At 37.9% G+C, this 18,419-nt stretch overlaps 1 protein-coding gene across 1 annotated transcript in view; it reads left to right on the top strand.

Annotated features, from left to right (window-relative positions):
- TRIM66 (tripartite motif containing 66) overlaps positions 1–18,419 on the top strand; it is a 51,310-nt gene that overhangs the window by 10,732 nt on the left and 22,159 nt on the right. Inside the window, exons 2-9 of the mRNA XM_050897335.1 lie at positions 233–336; positions 4,744–4,891; positions 10,670–10,802; positions 11,443–11,559; positions 13,376–13,490; positions 14,852–14,998; positions 15,144–15,261; positions 16,660–17,549. Coding sequence (XP_050753292.1) covers positions 233–336; positions 4,744–4,891; positions 10,670–10,802; positions 11,443–11,559; positions 13,376–13,490; positions 14,852–14,998; positions 15,144–15,261; positions 16,660–17,549 — 1,772 coding nt within the window. The remainder of the gene's footprint in view (positions 1–232; positions 337–4,743; positions 4,892–10,669; positions 10,803–11,442; positions 11,560–13,375; positions 13,491–14,851; positions 14,999–15,143; positions 15,262–16,659; positions 17,550–18,419) is intronic.

The following is an 18,419-nucleotide window of genomic DNA, read 5'->3' on the forward strand; positions in this document are numbered from 1 at the left end:
TATAGTGTCTTTCTAGGGATTTTGTTGCTTTGCTTTTCTTTCCTATGTATTGAACTAGATCTAGCCACAAGTAACTTATGGCTTCAAGAATGCCTTAGTTTCCTGGAACTAAGTGTGTCTGTGTGATGTAAAAAAACCAGCAATACTGAAGTGTGGTTTATATAATTTCCTGGTTCACATGGCTGGTGTGCATTTTTTTATTTGTGGTGGTTTTGTTTTTTTAAAAATTCAGGTATCCTTTCCTGCCCTGTGTGCAAACAGACCTGCTTTGCAAGGGATGTAGTTGAAAATTTCTTTCTCAAGGACTTTCCCACTGGTAATTCAGCTATGGCAAAGGTAAGTGAAAACTACTAAGTTGGGTACCTTGTGAGTAGTTGAAACAGTACCAGATGAACACTGTTTGAAAACAGAGCAAACTTCGTATTGAGCAACAGACTGTCTCACAGTTTGCTTATGCAGCACTGTAATTACTTCACTCCTAGAGATGGACATACTGCCTTCATAGTACTTTTTAAACTTTATTTGAAGAATGAGTTTGACTCTATATACTTAACATAGTCAATTAAAAAATATTGATACAGGTGGTGTAGGACTGGATCTGTGACAATCAATATATTAGGAAGATACTGCATCTCTTGGATTCCTTATTGTCCCCTTTCTGCTCTCAACACAAAGTAAACAGAAGCAGACTATTGGCTGAATGGTTACACCAAGATTACCCATTAGATCCTGTGGGCAATTATAATTTTCTGATTGTCTGTTTTAATGATAAGAAAGGTCACATCATATTTCAGTTTCCCATTGGGGAATGGATGCAAAGGGTAATTGAAGGGCATAGGATTACCTCCTTGGCCTTGTATTGACACTGTACGTAGATGGATTTCACTTCTGTTAAATACCCAGTTAACAGGCAGGACTATTCTCACGGTTTTTTAGTTGTTACTACTTTGGGTTGTGAGGAGGGACAGAGAAAAGTGTGTATTTCTGCCCCCTCTGTTACAAAACAGTATTCTATTATTTGCAGGAATGAGATTGATTTCAGAATGTGGTAGTATTACCTGTAGCTGGCAGTTGAAACAGGTGAAAACTTGTCAAAACTATTCTGTAATCTGCTGACTGCTTTATCCAAAGTGTGATCCAAAGCAAGGGAAGGGTGACAAAGAAGCAGAGATACTGGAGTTCACCTTCTGAACCAGCTCCTGGACCTCAGTCTGTCTCTTTTGCACTTTTGATTCCTAAGTGAACTGGATAGCCACATTGGATATTCAGTTTCAGGGCCTTTGGGTGGAGGGGAACACTTTTTCCATAATGTAGGACAAAAGGTATATCTTTCCACTCCTCTTAACTCCTGTAGATGCAGCAACAATTTGTAGGTCAGTTCTGTCCCATGCAGAAGGCTTGAGACTGCTTTAAATTGTGCAATTGACTTGCCCAATGACATCATTGCAAAAACATATGGAGGGGATGTACTTCTTCCCTGTCAGTCATTTCTGTGTTTCATTTTCTCCATTGTTCTGGGGAAATTAAAAAGTTAATGCAAGCAAAGTGTGTTGACATCTTCAGGTGTAAGGTGCTTGAAGAGTGCAACATAACTTTATCTAAAACAGGAAGAGGTCTATTCACATGCACTGTTCAAAGAGAAGAAGAGAATTCATAAGATATTGCTGAATATTTAGAATGCACTTATTATACTGGGATTTCTTAATTACCATGACTCACATCATTTACCTTTCAATGAGAATTTGTGCAGAAAGGAAATCAAACGAGAATATCTAATGTCTTCAAAAGCACTAGATTATTTTTTTAAACCTTCTTTAAAAGAAGATTTTTATTTTCTGTAATCCCTTAGGAGTCCTGAGAGCAGTTCAGTAAAGCAGATTTCTCACTGGAGCATAGGAGTGTCCTAGAGGGACTCGCGAACCTTCCTCATAGTTTTTGGCTTGCTTCCTTTTTATTAACAGTCAAGTCATGTATCAATGAAGCTTGCTTACTGTTTTTTAACACCCCCCCCCAAAACTAAAGCCATAGTTTCATCATCAGTGATATCAAAAGGAGAAGCACCAGCTCATCCAAGACACAGCTGAACTGCCATAATTTTCTTAATTTACCTAATATGTTCAAATGGGCATCTGTCAAGGTTCATAATAAAGTGTTTGGAAGCAAGACATTTCTCAATGTGTGAGACAGTGAAGCATAAATGATAGAATGTGCTATATACCAGTAGCAGGAGTTTCAAAAATATGCAATTCAGAATCTCTTGCCCAAAAGCCCATTTCCACATCATAAATAATGTAACTCTGGGAACACTCTGTGCTCTGCAACTTAAAAGTAATGTTAACACAGTACAGTGTCAATATAAGTTCTAGTCAGACTGACAGCTGAACAGTTAGAGGTAAACCTGTGATTAAGCAGTTTTGGTTATTGCAGAGAAGGCAGAGCATCCCTCAACTTTTGACCTGTTCCCTAAGTTGGCCCTTCATGGGTACATTTTAAATTAGACACTTCTCTTTATATAAGAAGCTTTGCTTCCCAGAATAAATACCCTTGCATTTTGGTTATATAAGTTATATTAGGTTTTTTGGTTTAAATTATTACATGTACCTTTTGGAAAACGTTGATAAGCAAATGGCTAAAATAGCAGAATGGCTTACACAAATACTTCCCTGCCTAGACAATTAAACACATTTTAAAATTTGCTTTTTTGTCTTATTGTCAAGAATTGCCCAATCTCTTTGAAAAAGATTGGGTATGCTTAGAAACTCTTGAACGATGAGTTGATAAGAGGCTTGTTGTGAAATTCCAGCCCCACTGAAGGGAATGGTAAAATTTAAATTAATTTCAGCAGAACAAAAATTTTTCTTCTTGTGCTGAAGTGAATCGGAACTTGACTCACTTGCATCTCAGAATTTAGGTGGATATAGATGTTCCACTTAATGTTAAAGCCATGATTTAAAACTAAGATGACCAGCAAAGAACTGTGATTGTTCTTCCTTCAGGCTTTCTATTCCCTGAGACAACGCAAAGAGAAACTCTTCTATTAAATTCACCAGGGCTTGCATCAGGGCTTATGTGCTGAGCGCATGCTGCTATATCCTTCTCTTCATGTTTCCCATCAGAATAGTTGGGATGCAGTTGTTACTGAACTGAATTGAAGATAAGCTGATGCCCAACAGAAAGGACACTGTCGAAAGTAATTTTGCCATCTATTATTAGTTGCTTGAGTAGCCCTGAGTAGTAGCAATATTCAGGAACTATGCACAAGTAGAGTAGATATATTGTGACTTTGTAGGAAATGTTTGAGTTTGATAAACTGGTGGCAAAGCTTTTATGCTTTGATGATGGTAAAATTACATCACTATGTTCACTCTGCCCATTAGTACCTATTTGTGGCTATGGTAAGTCAAAGACATTAGTATTAGGAGTTTTCAAACAAGGTATTTTATGCCTAGTGCAAAACTTTTTTAAGGGAAGTATCATTATAGCTATCTTGAAGTAACTCTTGAGTTCATTCTGGATACCAAAGATCAAATTACCCACTTCATTTATGTGCTGCTTTATTCATTTCCCCTTTAGTGACACTTCCAGACAGCATGGCCTATGTAACAAAGGGCATTTCCTAAACTGTTGAATCAATAGAGATGATAGTTAATTAAGGTTTCCAGTTCTTCTCATGTTCCCATGTCTTATGTTTCCAGTTCACCACATGTGATATCAATATATAAATTGAGCTCATTTCTGGTCAGCTCTTTAGAGAATAGGAACTAAGTTTTTCATTAATAGTATGTGGGTGTCCCCATATAGTTTTCTAAATTGCCTTACTATTGGCATGTTTTATGTATTTTTCTGACAGTTACACTGTATCAGAGTGGTTCATGCAATGCTAAAGCAAATAGAGTAAGCTCTAATTTTAAATAAAGCAATGTAGATTTAGAGTAGCTCTGCTGAAGTAGCTCTGGTTTATGTTCACATACATAAAAGCAGAGGTGGATTCTAGCCTATGGATTTTTTTAGTTTGTTAATAAATAATTAGTAACGGATATAAATTAATGAATGACACTGAAATGATATGGTAAAATGCTTCTGCATAATGTTGTGATTAGAAAGGAAATGGTAGTTAGATTAAAAAGCTTTTTGATGGGCTATGTTTGACTAACATTTCACATATTTACTTGGCAACCTAGAATATCTTTTCTGAGGTAGAAAATATCTGTATCTATCTAAATATATACACACATATATATATAAAAGTAAGGTGTACATTCCTTTGATGTGTTAAAGCCATCAGTAAGTAGTACAACCCTAACAGAAAGGGATTACAAAGCACATCACTCATTTTCAAAAGTAACTTTTAACCTAACCCTCCTTAACTGAAATCAGACAGGTCTTATTTCATAGTTTCATAGCTTTTTCAGTTCACAAGAAACAAGTCATTATGATTATTTCTTCTGGCTTCACATGTAACATGGACCCTAGAATTTTGTTGGATAATTCTTACATCATGTCATAATTGTGCTTGATTGTGCTAGAGCACAGAAAGACAACCAATTTGATTTAAGAGCTTCAAATCTTAATTTTATTCTGTTCCTTTTTACAACAGTAACCAGACTCTTAAAATCACTTGAATTGCATTAGTCTGAGGAAGAAAAATATTAAGCTTACCAATCTGAATCATAGCCTATTAAAGATAACAGTTTGTACGACTAATGTGTTATCCTTGTATGTAATTGCACTTTTTGTTCTTAGAGCTGCTCCACGTGTAAAGAGAAGAGGCCTGCTCACAGTCTCTGTACAAGCTGCAATAAGTGGTTGTGCAGCTCATGTACAGAGGAACACAGACATGGCAAGGAAACTGGAGACCGCTTCCTGTCTGTATCCCTGAAGGGCTGCACAGGTACTGAAGACACACTTTGAAATTTTGTTTCTTCTCATATCAGTTATTCAGTTGAAAAAGGAGCAGTTGCAGGCTCTGTGCCACAGACACCATGCTCTGTGTGTGTGACTCAGAAGGATATGTATGTATCAATGAGAGATTATGTGATTTTTCTGTAAGTTTAGGGCCATTGCCACAATCGGCATTCCACAGTATTTGAAAAATTTTGGATATTTGTGTTCCACAGAGTCTATCTTTTCCACATGCCTTTTCAGTCTGCGGAGTGATGGGCTAGGGTTTGGTAGGCTACAACAGCAACAAGCCTTGCCCTTTCAGTATTTCTGTCCTCTTTTGGGTAATTTCCTTCGGGAAACTGCCATAAAACAATTCCTGTGCTTATGGACAAGGTGTGGGAGGGAGAGTCACAGACAGGAAAAGGCTGTGATCCCTATAGGATGTTCCTTTTCTAAGCCTCGAGTGAAAAACGTGGTTTCTGAGTGTGACCACTGTATTGCCATCAGCAAGCATAAATGAAGCCCACTGGCAAATACGTCTCATTCCTATACAGTGACGATCCACAGAAAGGATTATCATCTCCTATTACTGCTCATTATTTTCTTTACTTATATGCCAGAAATCTGCTAGGGAGTATGCTAACCTAAACTTATGTAAGCAACTCAAAAATAAGAGTTTTGCAATTTTATACAATGATTTTTTTACACTTTGCTCACATATGAAATTATTTGTGCTAAAGAGTTTGTGCTGCACTGTCATTCTTCTTCATAAGGAAGATGAAGGACAGAACAAGGAATAAACATAGGTTTAGCCCACTGATTATACTTTATATATATACACTTTTCTTTTTTTTTGGCTTTAGTATTTTCCTTATAGAAGCCTATACTTTATGCTTGCCATAGGTGAAATTCTTTTAAGTCCTGGGTGTTCATATAAACAGGGTTTGAGGCACTTGAGACATGATATGCTGTTGCCAAATAGAGTGTAGACAACGAAAAACTCTGTAAGAATAGTAATAATAAAAAAGCACAGATGACATTTAAATGTTTTCTGGGTCTTTTCTAGAGAATAATATAAACTGAAGTCCCCCTAGTCTCCCCTCAAATGCCCTGATTGGATGGACAATATGTTTTTCTTCTTGAGTTGATGGCAAGATAAGGACTGTGGTTTTGAGGCTCCAACTCATTTCATTTTGAGTAAGATTACCAGCTCATATTGTTGACAAATAATCATAAGAAAATATACCTGTGGCTTAGTTGTGGTTTTGTGTGTGCTGTACAAATAAAAAGATACAAACACATAAACAAAAATGCTTTCTCATCTTTTTAGTCCTAAATTCTATGTGCTGAAAAAAAAATGAACAAGGAAGTTGGTAGTGTATACATAGGCCAGTTAATCTAAAAAATGAATGGGGATGTAACCTGTGCTTTTTTAATTATTATTATTATTTGTGTTTATATTATTTATTTAGGACATAGATACCCCCTGAGGATATTTCAAAGAAAGCAAATACTAGGATATACTAGAACTCAGGCTGATTATTTTTAATTTTTTGGTTTTTTTTTCCTGGAAATAAAGCATCCTCTGCTTTCAGATTCAGTAGCCACCTTCAGTCTGTGTATGGTGCTTCTGAACAACAGCCACTTTCTTTGTAGGCCCTCTGACAACTTCACCCTTCATTCAAATTTGTATTTAGAAGTTAGGGGCATGGGGAGGAGCACGACTAGGCTGGGACAGAAAAATGCCATATTGTATAAGAAGAAAACAATTTTAAAGTAGCCTGATTTCTTTGTCCTACTGACTCATCCTTTATGAGTCTGAAGTAAAGGTCCACAAAATGAATGCTGCTGGTAGGGGATTCCCTGTGAGGGCTTCTTGGTATTAGAAATGGCTCCATTCTTGTTTGGAAACAGCTTTATTTTATTCACCTCCATAGCATTCTGTAACATCTGGTAGCTTGGGGGGCATGGTTGTGCTAGTTAGATTTCATTGTTTTGAACATGCTTATTGAGAACTGGAATGGGAAATTATGGGAGTGGTCTGTGTCACAGTTGTTCAGCTAAAAACTGTTACTGAACCTCCTACATTGAAAAACAGACCGTATTTTTTAAGCATAAACCCAGATAAATAGCACACACTGGACATCACTTTGATTCCCACCCCCTCCCCCCCCCCCCAAATTTCCCACTAACGTTTGTATGTTGTATGGTTGCTCCAGTGTATTCTTGTTAGGTGAACCACTTCTAGAGGTACTATAAAAAATTCCAGTTCTCTTGTGAGTGTCAGACTATTAGTGCTGATTATGAATATGAAGAGATGCTGAGATGTGGTTCACAGATGGGTTAAACTGCACTACTTGCAGTTTTTCACAGACACTGATTTTTCCTGACAGTTTAAAAAACCAACCAACCAAACAAAACCCAAAAACTCCCTGAAAACTTTCTGGATCTGTCACCACAAGATGTGAAAACATTGAAATCTGCTTCTGGAATGAATTTGCTGAGCACTGGAGAACTAGGTGCTGGGAACATGGGCCAAAGCTTTATGACAGATTAAGCAGCAGTCTTGGAGGAAAAATCTCTGAAGAACAAACCTTTCACTGGAGGGCTCTGCATTAGCACTAGGAATGTGAACTTTGTTAAGTTCAAAGTTCTGCAGAGCTCTCGAACTGCTTGGAGTCATAAACCAGAACTACTTCCTCCCTTAGTCCCAACTTTCTTAAAAGGACATTCAGTATTAGTACAGACTCTTTCCTTGTTAAGTGGAAATCTGTGCTTTGCAACTGAGTAGAAACAATCCTTTCGCCAAAACTACATTAGAAGTAAATGATCTGGTACTGACATACCAACTATTTATAGGCTAGTGCACAAAATGAATAATTTTCTCTTTGCTATACTATCCTTTTCTTTCAGTCTCTCAAGGCTGAGTATGAACCTATAAAATCAAAGTTTGAGTCATTGCGAATTATGCAAGTTGAGGGAGGACTCTATTAGCCAAGATGAAATTGCTTTTCCAAAGTTGACATCAACTGGTCAGAGGAACAGAGATTTAAAACTTTCTGTTAATTATTCAAGAGATCCACCTCAGATAAAGAAAATATAGGCTGTAGAAAATGGTGACTCAAATGATGTTAATTCAGAATTTAGGGCAACTGAACTTTCCCTGTTCTTCAGGTGAGATTCTTTTCAAGAAGCTAACATGGATAGTTGTTGTGGTCAAGATGTCTGCTCCTAGAAAAAACAGACATGTGCCCTTGTTTAGCTTCTGATTTGTAAGAATTCAACTTATTTTAAAACTGAAGAGTGTAGCTCTGAGCTGAGTATAAAGTAGGTCGAGAATATCATGGCTCAGTGGCAGTTCTCACTGGTATGTCAATTGAATCAGGGAATTACTAGTGGCAGAGGCTGTGGGTCTGTGTTGTAATTAGATAACATTGATTTTTATCCTTAGTTTGCATTTGAAATCTGCTTGTCTCTTAAATCTGACAGAGTACTAAAAAAACCACTGATTTCTCTGGGATCGTTACAATCACCCAAAGGCTAAAGAACCCTTCAGAGAGAGAAAAATGGAGAAATCATTATATAAGATTGTGACTAGGCTTCATTATACTTGGACCTTAAAGACCGCATCTCATTATAAGTTGGAGTTTAATATGGATAATTTGATCCTGAGTTTTCAGAAAAACAGCTTGCGTGCTCTGCAGGTGCTGAACACTTAGAGGGGCTTTTCCAGCTCATGAAAATTGAGATAGCTATTGTGGGCTTTTTATTTTTCTTTTAAGATATAATGCCTGACCCCACAGGGGAGGAAAAGATGATCTTTGACATCCACCTTGGTTTTATATTGGTTATACAACTGCTTGGTTATATACTATTTGCATTGTCAGCTGCAGGTTTTAATGCAAAAGTACATATTTGCAGTACAATCAGAAAAAATTTGCTGTCGAAGTTAGTTCAGTTTGTACCTTGATAGAAAAAAAAATATTGGAGTGGGCTAAAAAAACCTCTGATCCAATTTCCTCTTTTAATAATGTTATCTATTAGCATTTGTTTCAATAATAATATAGAACAATAAACTTTCCTGAAGAATAAACCATGATACTGCAGTAAATAATTCATAACAATGTAAACTATGTAATGCTGTTACATAAAAATCTTAGCCTAATCTATCACAAATTATCTTCTTGCATGTTACGTTAAGAAGGCAGAGGGGAAAGCCAATTGAACTGGAGGAAGTAAATCAACCATCTCAGAAATGTTTAGAGTAGATAGCAGTCTAAAAAATATGAAATTTGGCGTATTTTCTTTAGAGCATGGCATGGATTTTCTCCATATTTTCATTCTTTGTCACGCATCAGATTTTCTTAGCCTTTCTACTTCTATACTGTGCATTTTCCAATTTGAAAATAAAGTGACTGAGTTAGTCTAGCTTGCTGTACGCTGTGTGTCTGTTATTGCATCAGTATCACTTCAGAGGCTTGATTCTCTAAAGGGCTCCATTTTGCTACAGGATGAGAGCATGGTCCCTGCCACAAGTTGTTTTTTTTAAATGTTTAGATAAGTAAGATAGGTTTGGTGTGGGAAAATTGAAACATTTTTTTCATTTTATATGAGCAAATAATGATATATAAATAAGTAAGGTTTTTATTTCGTTTAAAGTTTGTATCAATAAGTGTTATCTAATGATGATTGTTTTGTTTAATTTCTCGTGTGTTGGTAAAGAATAATGGGATAGTGTCTTTGTAGGAATACTTTGAGGATGCAATCGTGTGCTTTTCTTGTTGTCCCTATATATGTCCCTATGTGCTAATAATGTTGATGGTTCTGTAGACAGAGGATTTGAACACTGACCTGCATAAATCTGTCACTGTACTTCAGCATTGCTTGTGCTTTTTGACCATTTTGAGAAAATAATGTTTTTCACCAGTAATAATGATGGGTGGTCCTTACACTGGTTAATAAAATAAGGCTCTGGAGTCTGTGTTTTTTGGGATCCAAGAAAAGAGCTTCTCCCTCCCTGCATTAATTATTAATGTAGATGTACTTGTGAATGTCTAACTTCAGTGGAAGGGGTTTTGTTTGCCATGGTTTAGCGGGTTTTTTTTGCATTCTTTCATTGACAGTGTTCCTTCCTTCTAAAATAATTCTACTGTATCCAGGAAAGAAGGCAAGAATAGATTGTACAGGAGCAACACTTCCACTTTACATATCCACTGTCCATTCTTACTCTTCATCACATTACTCTTTAGAAGATCCTTTTAAGAACAGGTTTTAGTGCCTAATATCAATATCCTCTAGCTGCTGAAGTTTATATGTACTGCATTTACAACAAACATAAGTTTGAAAAACAATTCCCCGTGTGACTTCTTAAGAACAAAGGATGTCCTTGCTTCTGCTGTGACTTCAGGTTTATTTAATATATTTGATTTTCTACATTTTACAATACAGTTTTGTTGACTGGTTTGCCACACCAGGGCATTCAAAGTCGTGAGGCAGGTGCCCAAAATCATCAGAGGTATTTAAAACTCATGAGAGTTTAGAGGACAGTATGAATTTGGTTTGATGACTTGTTTCTGAACCCCTTTGATGTGCTCAGTTTGTAGGGTGTATAGGGCCAGGAAAAAAATATAAACAAACCCTGCTTCATATAATCAGATGGTTCCAGGGTCTGGGTCTTTTAAAAATAACATCAAGACTTTCAATAAAATTGTGAGAGTTTGGCAACTCTTTTTCTGAACTATAATAGTAATCCTTGACAATGACACCATTGCTTTATATTCCTCAGCAACTGAAGATGAAGCAAGTGAGCTTTCATTATTTTGTCCAGTGCACACTCAAGAGCCACTCAAGCTGTTTTGTGAGACCTGTGATACCCTTACGTGCCGTAGCTGCCTTCTGACAGAGCATAAGGAACACAGGTACCACACATTGATTGCTTAATCATAATCCTGTTTAAAACTGTAGCTAATTTAGATTTAATACTGTTCATCTGCATTTCCTGTCAGCTGAAGTTGCAGGCTAGTCCAAACTTAAAAGCCACAGCAAACTCAGTTCAGTTGTCTTATGCCCAAGCAGTGTAACACATAGGTTACTGCCCTCACAGAATCACTCACTGCTCTCAGCAGTATGTATCTTCCCAATTGTATTGTCTGCCCAGATACTATGTGTGCATGCATATAGTTCCTCATGATGGTGCTCAAATGCACAAGTTGAACTCAGTACTTAACATGGTTTAAGTACTTCTGTTTGTCTTCATCAAAGACATCATGACTGTACAAGACCAGAATTACCAACGTTTAAGCATGCTGCTTGCCTGTGGAAGTGTGTGAGCCACATAAGGAGTTGTCTACACACAGCGACACTTCTTGTGAGATGAGCCTACCTATATAAGGGGTGGTAAAGTTTAGCTGTCACAGAGAACATTTGTAGTAGGAAAGAAGCAGGGGACCATGTCCAGGCAGGTATTAAGGCAGCTGGTCCTCTAAACTTATTAACTGATAGATTGATTACTTATCAACAGAAAAAACCATGGTGTGATTATTTCCCCTTCTTTCACAGGTTCAGACATCTTGATGAAGCTTTGCAAAATCAGAGAATTATCCTGGAAAACGTCATAACTAAAGTGGAAGAGAAAAAAAATGGGATTCAGGTTTCAGCTAAACAGATTGAAGACAGGTAATTGCTATGCTTTTTTTTTTTTTCATGAAAGTGGGTGATCAGTAAAAATATTACTTTCACTAAATGTAGGTTAACAGAAGTAAATGCAGATGCTATATTTTTTTTTTTCTTGGAGGGTAGGAAATAATAGGAAGATTAAAAATATCAAATTCATTTTTAAGTGGTATTGACAAGTCCCGGCATTGTAATATGATTCCATAGTAATAAGGCATGTGACAGCTGACTTCCAAGTTGAGATTTCTTTGTATAATCTGTTTCCAAACTAGAATTTGAAAAGATTAGAAATAAAGACTATTTTAAAAATACCTTATTTCATCAAGAAACCTCAAAATAAGCTGCAATTCCTGTCAAGGCTAGTATAAAAATGAAAATATTTCATTATATGAACTGGATTTCGGCTACTGATTATGTATTTGTTAGCTATTGGATCTCTCTTCTGCATTAATAAAACCATTTCAAACACCTTGAAAGAGTACAAATCTATTTATACTATTTATACTCTAGTATAAAGTGAAAGTTCTTTGGATATGGCTTCTGTGTGTGTTTGTTGACAAAGAACTTAAGACTGTTCTTGGCATGATGTTTGAGAGAGTCAATCAGCATTAGTATGTCACATCCAGAGGGTAGTGGTCAACGGCTCAATGTCCAGATGGAGATCAGTGATGAGTGGTGTCCCTCAGCGGTCCATATTGGGACCAGTACTGTTTAATATCTTCATCAACGACATAGACAGTGGGATCAAGTGCACCCTCAGGAAACCTGCAGATGAGACCAAGCTGAGTGGTGTGGTTGACATGCCTGAGGGATGGGATGCCATTCAGAGGGACCTGGACAAGCTTGAGGAGTGGACCCATGTGAACCTCGTGAGGTTCAACAAGGCCAAGTGCATGGTCCTGCACCTGGGTCAGGGCAACCCCTGGTATCAAGACAGGCTAGGGGATGAAGGGATTGAGAGCTGCCCTGCAGAGAAGGACTTGGGGGTACTGGTGGATGAAAAGCTGGACATGAGCTGGCAATGTGTGCTCACAGCCCAGAAAGCCAACCATATGCTGGGCTGCATCAAAAGAAGTGTGGCCAGCAGGTTGAGGGAGGTGATTCTGCCCCTCTACTCTGCTCTGGTGAGACCCCACCTGGAGTACTGCGTCCAGCTCTGGAGTCCTCAGCACAGGAAAGACATGGACCTGTTGGAGCAAGTCCAGAGGAGGGCCACAAAAATGATCAGAGGGATGGAACACCTCTCCTATGAGAACAGGCTGAGAGAGTTGGGGTTGTTCAGCCTGAAGAAGAGAAGGCTCTGGGGAGACCTTATAGCAGCCTTTCCAGTACCTAAAGGGGGCTTATAAGAAAGATGGGAACAAACTTTTTAGTAGGGCCTGTTGTGATTGGACAAGGGGTAATGGTTTTAAACTGCAAGAGGGTAGGTTCAGACTAGATATAAGGAAGAAATGTTTTATGATGAGGGTGGTGAGGCACTGGAACAGGTTTACCCAGAGAGGTTGTAGATGCCCCACCCCTGGAAACATTCAAAGCTTTGACAGGGCTTTGAGCAACTTGGTCTAGTTGAAGATGTCGCTGCTCACTGCAGGGGGGTTGGACCAGATGACCTTTAAATGTCCCTTCCAACGCAAACCATTCTATCATTCTATGATTCTATGTTTGAAGAGAAGTGTGGGAGAACTTATGGGAAATGGTACAACTTTCATTGGAGTTCTCTGTCAATAGTTAGATCAGTTCTTGTAACAAATAACTACTAAGCTCTGAATAAATGACATACCAGTTGGCTCATCCAGGGGTGTGTATCTCTTACCCATAGGTTGCTTGAAGTAAAACATTTATACAAAAAGGTAGAAAATCAAATAAAAATGGCCAAGATGGTTTTGATGAATGAAATCAATAAACGAACAAACATCCTTCTTGAACAACTTGAAGTAAGTAAGGCTAGTTTCTTTGATACCTTGGGAAGTTAAACTAAATTAAATTTAATCCCAGTGTCAATGGAGAAAACAGACTGAGAGAGTTATTGTCCCTTTGTTTATGTTTTCAAATATTTCTTTTTTTTTTTTTCTGCAGAATTTTATGTGGACTCAATGGTTGACAAAGATTCAGGAAGAAGTGGCAAAATGTTTGCTTATCATGAGTTAACCACATTTTCTAATGCAGTTACAGAGAATATGTGTGTACCTTTCGAGTACTTACAAAACAAACCAGCTTCTGGTTTTAATGTTTAATTTGTAGAAGATCACTAGCAGCACATTTAATATTCTGTTTTGAAAATGATCTCTGGTCTACTTTCTGTAACAGAGCCTGCAGTTTTGACTCTTCAGTTTTTGGATGTCCAGTTGAAGTATATATGATTTTATTTTGAAACGTGCTGAGCACAAAAATTGTTATCAGATCTGATCAGAATTTCCAGTTCTCAGTTATTCTTGGGTAATTTTAGCAGATATTGGAAAGACAAGGCACTCAGCACTTGCTGGCTACCTTTGAACTTACATATTTGACTCAAACATGGCTACTCAGCTAAGTAGCTTTACAAAAAAAGGAAACACATGTTCTCATTTCATTATTATTAAACATTAAGTAAATTCAGTCTTCGTGTGTTTTGACAACATTTCAGCATTTGTCTGAGTTATAACCACAACCCAACTGTGCATACACTTGAAGTATATGCACAGTGCTCTGTTGAAGTGCATGTAGGGGACATCAAATGAAATTGGGAGGTGCTGGGTTCAAATCAAACAAGGGCAGATAGTTCTTCACATAAATGATAAGTAAGTGTGGAACTCCTTGCTGCAAGATATTGTGTGTGGATTCAAAAGTAATTAGACAAATTAATAGAAAAATACACTGAGGGTGATAATGTAGTCTCTGTCTTTGTGGTCCCTAAATCATGACTGGCTGGAGACTAGAAGACCATTCTAAGGAAATGCTGCATGCTTCCCCCTTTTTTATATTCTTTCTTGGGTCTCTTCTGTTGTGTATTGTAAGAGACAAGAAAGCGATCCAGGTGCAAATTTGATCCAACTTCTACAGCTTTCTTGGGTTACATTATTCTGTTAAACCGAGGCCAGAATCATGTAGGTTGTTTGCTCCTGGAGAAGTCATTTTTCTTCCTGAATTCAGACATATCTGTTGAATAGGATTTGCTTTCTTTTTATGATTGGTGGTTTAAAGAGATTCTAAATAACAGTGTCCCTGCAAATAATGCATAATGTAGTACCAATGATCGTATGCATTATGTGTGTCTGAAGAATAACAACTATCTTCTACTGATTCACATTATTAACAGAAAATCACCAGTGAAAGGAAGGAGAAATTGGAGCAACAACTGCAAGGTGTTGTGGTTTTAAGCAGACAGATGGAACATGTGCAGAACTTCATCAGCTGGGCAGTGTGCAGTAAAAACAGCATCCCATTTCTCTTCAGTAAAGAACTGGTAAGAGCAATACTTACTTTCTCAGTAAACTGAAATTGTGCAGTAAGTGTGAGAACGGTTTTAAGGATTTAATGTTTCTGAAATAAAACATTTTTCATGATCTTATAATTGTGAATAAAATCATCATCCTTTGATTTGTTACCAGATTGTATTTCAGATTCAGCGCTTGTTAGAGACAAACTGTAACACAGACATAGGCCCTCCTCTGAAGATCAGATTTACTTGGGATCCCTCCTACTGGACTAAACAACTGTCCAATTTGGGTAAGAAAAATATATTGTTGTTTATTAGGCAAGTGCCCAAAGCTAGACAAGACAGATATAGACAATACAGTACTTCCCCTAAAGTGCTCTCCTTTTTTGTTTTGACTTCCAGTTTTGTACCTCTTGTCACGTTCTGAAGAAAAGCTAGTGTGGCTGAACTTTCCATTTTTTTCCTCCAGTTATATCAATTCACCTATTAAATGACATTGTTATATATAAATATTACCTTATAAACATTACCTGGAAATACACTCTATAAATGTCATTTTTGATGGTCTTACAAAATCACACAACTACTATTTTAGTGGAAGCACTGTGCAGGCTAAACAAATAACTTTTTTTTGTTTGTTTAATTTGTTTAATTGTAACAAATTTGACTAAAGAAATAACTTTTAACTGAAATGACTTAAAATGTAGTGTCACTGGCTATCATACAGCCTTGACCTTGCCCAATGTATTTGAAATTCAGTTCTGTCCCAGCAAGCAATAGCTCTGTACAACACTGTGACTTTGGCAGTCCTGTAAGGAGTATCCTGGGTGAAATGGAGTATCTACAGTGGGCCTTGTGCTATTTCCTCTGCCTTACCCAGGGGCAGCTGGGCTCAGTCATACCTGCGCTCCTCAGATCCTTTAGTATCTTAGTGTCCAAGGAACCTGAGCAGTGCTTGAGACACCTACAATTAATGGGCACAAAAATGGCTTTAAGACATTGACTGTATAATAATTACAGTGTTATTTATATAATGAATGTACACACTGTGACTTTGTTTCCCACCAGCTATAAATTTCCCAACTGCAGTGGGTTTTTACAGTAAATTCAGTTCGGTGGGCCAATCAGTGGTCTAAAAGATTGGTTCTCGTCCTATTTTAAGATATTTAAAACTAGATAGGGTAAAACACTATCAAAAGTGTTACAGGGAATAATCTTCTCTTGACTAAAAGCATGGATAAAATCAGTTCATGGGTCACTTCTATTTCCAGCTTTTATGATTCTCACCTACGTAACATCAATCTCTTTTATTTTTGTCACTTTCACCCTGGAAGCAGTCTTTTGTACCTGTGCTTATGGATGAGAAGATATGCTCGTACTTTAGTAAAAAATGAAAGTATAAGCCATATCCATCAGTTAAAATAAAATAAGTTGAGGTCAATTTTTCAAAGCATTTGCTGGTAATTCAACCATGAGTTCCGCTGACATCAGTGGGAGTTTGGTGTGATTTTAAATCACTGAAAAATCTTGAAAAATTTGTCTTGAAGGTATGTTGAAGAACTGTTCAGATAGGATATTTCAATATCTTTTATATTTGAAATGAAGACAAGGAAATGGCCATCGTTCACAGTTTTTATTTTGTAAATTTGTCAAGATCATAGGAAGGAGTAAATTTTTTTTTTTTCCAGGAGGTTTCACTATGGAAGCTGGACACATTTCTCACTCAGATGTGCTACTCTGTGGAAATGTGCAAGGATTACAGACCTCCTTGTATCATGGGCATCGTTCACCAGCATCACAGCTGGAGCCTGTGAATAACCAGCCACATCAGTTTCCACCTGCAGTTCAGTGTTCTGCACCTGTGTGTTGCTCACACTGCCTCAGCATACCTCACCCAAACAAAGCTCAGCCTTCTTACCAAGACATAAACCGCCATCAAAATTTTCGACAACCTCCCGAACTGCATCAGCAGCACTTTCCTCTGCAGTACAGCATGCAGCAACATGACAAAGAGCAAAGAGGTGCTCCCCAGCCTATGAAGCTAACACAGTCTGGGCTGGAACAGCAGTCACGGTCAGAGCCCGAGAATGTGTCTGGGAGGATGGGAAAGCACTTACCAGCCCAGCAGCTGCAGCAGACAGCACCCCTGGGTTATGCTGTTGTATCACATGAGGCTCAGCAAGTTCACACGAGCCATCCACAGCCATTCCGCACACAGGCTTCTTTGCAGACATCAACTGTACAAATGCAACTTGGTCATCTCCAGAAGGTAAAATCTAACCACTTGCAGCAGCCACCACAGCAGCAGCAGCTGCCACCAGCATCGCCACCATCAGGTCAGAATGAGAACACCCACAAACAAGTCATCCAGCAGAGCTTGGACATAATGCACCACCAGTTTGAACTGGAGGAGATGAAAAAGGATCTGGAGCTTCTTCTGCAGGCCCAAGGACAGTCCAGCTTGCAGCTGAACCAAGCCAAGCCACCTCAGCATGTTCAACAGACCATAGTTGGTCAAATCAACTACATAGTGAGGCAGCCAGCCCCAGTTCAGCAACAAATCCAAGATGAAGCACAAGTAAGTTCTCTAAAAGTTCTTTCCTATTGCGTTTAGTCAATGTAAGCTCAGAAATGGGAGACATCTTTGAGATTTCATGTATTTGGTTGAACTTTCTGTTGTTGTCCTGTCTATGTTTGTATTCAGCAGAGGCTTCATGCCTCATGCAGATTGGGCCAAAATTGTCTGTAAAAAGTGCTGCATAAACAACCTGGATCCCAAAGTTCTGAATCTCTGAATAGACAAGGTGAGCAGCAGGTGGGAGAATAAAAGCATCATCATTCCTCCTTCGAGAACAGGTAACTGGAGGACTGCAGTAGTCTCTCTCCATTTCAACTCCTTTTTACTGGAAACTTTAAACCTTGAAAAAGATTCCCTTTTGATTCTGAATGATTAGTGAAAAGAGAGTGAAGAACACCTTTTTTAGGTCTGAGAGTTATTCCCATTCTACTAGTAACTGCTCTTGCTACTGCATCATGTCCTTTTAAGATTTTCATCAGTATTCATACATGCTGTTCAGTTACAGTTTTGTCAGCAGGGCTAATTTCTCCCCTTTTCCTCTGTTGGTAAGAATCCTGCTTTCAAAAAAGAGACAGTGCTCGGTGGTGTGCATCCAAACTACAAGGCAGATAAGGTGCACAATAAGGTGGCTTTGAAACTCATTCAAAACAGTAGGGATTGCAGCAGAAAGGTGGCTGGGACTTCCCATTGTGTAAATTCTGTGGAGTTCCCACCTTGAATAGCTCTCAAAGTGGCTTACCTGTAGGGGCAGACTGCAGGCTTTTGGAATAGCTGTACGTTTCAGCAGCTTTATTGATTTTTTTTTTTTTTTTTTTTAAATTCATTAATGTTTGAAAGAAATATTTCTCTATTCATTTATCTCTCTACTTA

The sequence above is a fragment of the Gymnogyps californianus genome, chromosome 5 (assembly GCF_018139145.2).
Source record: "Gymnogyps californianus isolate 813 chromosome 5, ASM1813914v2, whole genome shotgun sequence".
Classification (NCBI taxonomy): domain Eukaryota; kingdom Metazoa; phylum Chordata; class Aves; order Accipitriformes; family Cathartidae; genus Gymnogyps; species Gymnogyps californianus.